Genomic DNA, 3,083 nt, shown 5'->3' with positions numbered 1-3,083 from the left:
GGTGAGTCATGTAATTCCTGCCATCAACACTAATATTTCAAGCATGCTTCAAAAGCCTGCAGACGAAGTATTTCCTATAGCATGCAAAAATTTCTGGGAATCTCTCAATCAAGACGATGGCCTTTATGGTTTCCGTCATGGTGGTTCTCCAATATCAAAGCCTGCAGAAGTAGTCATTCCTGCAGCAATACAAGAGGTCGCTCCTCTTAGTTGGAAAATTTTAGAGGGTTCAATCCCCTCAACAAAGACAATCATTTTTGAGGGTTCAATCCCCTTAACAAAGACAATCATTTTGGCGGGCTCAATCCTCTCTACAAAGACAACAACTTTAAAGGGTTCAAGCCCCTTTTCCAACAGTTCAATTGCCTCTCTAAAGACAGCAAAGTCACAAAGTTCTATTCCCTTATTGCAAACGTCCTGGGCAAGTGTGACACAACCAATTTGGCATGCATTGGGACATCATCACATGGATTTAGTTGGTTCTTATGAGGTCATGATTTCAAATTATGTTCTTTCTTTGGATTCTGATCGTGCGGATCTCAAGGCTTTTCTAAGTTTAGTGCAAAGGGAGCAGCAACAACAGAATGATCCTATTTCAACAATTATTCAATATCTTGCCATGCTTCTTATTTTCACTGATGGACAGATACTCTTCATTATCGATATCATGAAAATTCTTCCCTTCAACTTGAGGGGGGAAATGGATGGAGCTCAATTAGGACAAGTCAAAGTGAAGAATTTCATTAAAAAATCTTGGAATGTCAACATCGCAAGTCATGAACCACAAGTGGAAGCAAAAGTCAAGAAAAAAATTTCACTTTGTATTTTTTTCATGAATCAATTTCCATTTGAGCCTGGATAAACAATGTAAGGTCTATAAGCTGATCTATAAAGCTATAGACTTCTTTTCTTTCTAGTGCACAATTGTCTCCTTGACAAAAAAAAAAAAGAGAGCACAATCTCATACCATATAGGCACTACATCATGCACTTGTAGTAGGAACACCAATGTAATAAAATACCTCATCCCCTTTGATGGATTTTCGATCCAAGGGGGGGTGTTGGTGTGAATGGATCCAAAATCCATCGAGACATGAATAGCCACTTGTCTGTTCAAATCATGCAAACATCCAGTTACAAATAATGAATGTATCGCCCAATGATAAATGAATCAAGTCAATAATTTTCCTCCGCACATAGATCATTCTCTCTTCTTGTCTATCGTACTGCTGTTCTTTTTTCACGGTTCCTCACATGGCTCCTCTCCTTGATGCTCTACAGCCCCCAGGCTATGATTCCAACAAAAAGGTCACCAATGTCAACTACATGCATGTGATTCCGTGCTGCTGGTCCGTCCATCATGCATGTGATGCCTATCTCTTGACACCATGATGCCCCCTGCCCCCCTCTCTCTCTCTCTCTCTCTCTCTCTCCCTTTAAAACGGCAGCGCATCGCCCTCTCGACTCGCTCAATGCAGCAATCCATATCTCCGGCACGTCTTCGTAATTTTACGAGCCATGGCTTCTGCTAGGTATCGTGCAGTGCGTGCGTTTTAAATTTGTGGGAGAGAAGGGTATAAGATATATGCTAAACATTGATCCGCTTAGTCTCTTCTTTTTTCTGGCTTTCTTCCCCTGATCCCTTTTTGGTTGTGATATTCAAGCAGCAACTGCAAGACAAAGGCGATGCTCATGCTCATGGTCGCGATGCTGCAGCTTTGCATGCTAGCAACCACCACCGCGGGATCGGCTGAAGCAGCACCCCATCGGGTTTCATGCCCGGAACTTCCCTTGGTCTACCCCTACTGGAGCATGTGCACCTCGCCCGCCTTGTATTACGGCGAAGAGCTGTACGAGTTCATGTCGGTGGGCTCTGAGGGAGCCGGCAGCTATTTGGCTCCCGAGTGGGATGAGAGCAACTCCACCTACTATGTGCGCTTGTCCGACGAAGGCGCAAAGTATAGGTTCAACCACATTAGCCGTGAGGTCCGGCAGTTCGTATCGCAGGAGGACGATGTGCTGATCGAGAATGCGGACACCGGTAGGGCTCTGGCCTGGAGACAAGAAGGAGAAGGCGAGTACTTCCTGGTGGAAACGGATCAGTCGCCCAGCGACAGATTCCAGTTTTCTCAGCGCCAGGATGTGGCTCTGCCCTGCCCTCTCGTTCTGGGGGCAATCTGCGAAGCCTACGACATCCTCGTCTACCTCAACTCCACTGGCTTGGCCGCCTACTCGGAGGAAGATGTCATCTACTTCAAGCTGTCTAGCGAGGATCACCTCCCCTTCGTTCTGGTACGCAGCAGCAACACCTCCATTCAATCGCAGCGCCGCCAGGCGGGTATCAAGTCCGTGCTGGCCTAGCTGGTTGCTGCTGCATGCTGTTACTACTCCAACTACTGCTGTTACTGACAGTAGTAGTTCTCTCTGCGCTTCCTTCCTTCCCGCAGCTTCCCCCTCGACGTGCTTGGCAGCGATTTCACCCCATGAGGTTATAATTAGCTCAGCTCGGCGCAGCTTCTTGAGTGCGGTTGCATCCCGTCAATAAATAAATATAAGCGAGTAAAGTTGGATTTGCATAGATACCAGCTTAATGTTGCTGCCGGTGTTTTCGAGCTCCCGTCGCGCATGGATGCATCTCTTAATTAATTATTCACGAAAGCAATCACACTCGTCACTCAAACCTTCCTTCGAGCATTATTGCACTATTGTATTCCTTGCACTATAATTGGCATATGTGAGGGCCGAATTCCCCTTACCCACCACCGTTGATCGATACTAGCATTCTATAGAGAAAATAAATGGCCACACATAATGCTCGCATGCCAAATAAGAGTGCTTCCATACGTATCTACTTGCATTTCCAAGTAAACTTTATTATAAAGTTGTTAAGCAAGTAGGAGAAAAATGCATGTCACACCACACAGACTTGATTTATTTGACATCTAAAAGGTCTCATAGGTTCGCATGACCCCAGTCTAATAACATAATATGAACCGTAATGGAAAGTTGTAGAAATAGTTTTGTGGCCTCTTCAAAGCATTGGACATTGGGGCTCGTTAGTATTACCAAAACATCAGGGTTTCT

The 3,083-nt window shown here is 45.2% G+C and overlaps 1 protein-coding gene across 1 annotated transcript; it reads left to right on the top strand.

The window, feature by feature from the left end:
* Positions 1-1,405: 1,405 nt before the first annotated feature.
* On the top strand, positions 1,406-2,535 carry LOC148032897 (uncharacterized). Its single transcript, XM_087684205.1, has 2 exons — positions 1,406-1,531; positions 1,667-2,535. The coding sequence occupies exons 1-2, from the start codon at positions 1,518-1,520 to the stop codon at positions 2,358-2,360; spliced, it is 708 nt and encodes a 235-aa protein (XP_087540331.1). The 5' UTR covers positions 1,406-1,517; the 3' UTR covers positions 2,361-2,535.
* The last annotated feature ends 548 nt before the right edge of the window (positions 2,536-3,083 follow it).

The sequence above is a fragment of the Lygodium microphyllum genome, chromosome 8 (assembly GCF_053477565.2).
Source record: "Lygodium microphyllum isolate KBCC chromosome 8, Lygodium_microphyllum_v1.1.10, whole genome shotgun sequence".
NCBI classification, from domain to species: Eukaryota; Viridiplantae; Streptophyta; class Polypodiopsida; order Schizaeales; family Lygodiaceae; genus Lygodium; species Lygodium microphyllum.
This window is presented reverse-complemented; position numbering and strand designations above follow the sequence as displayed.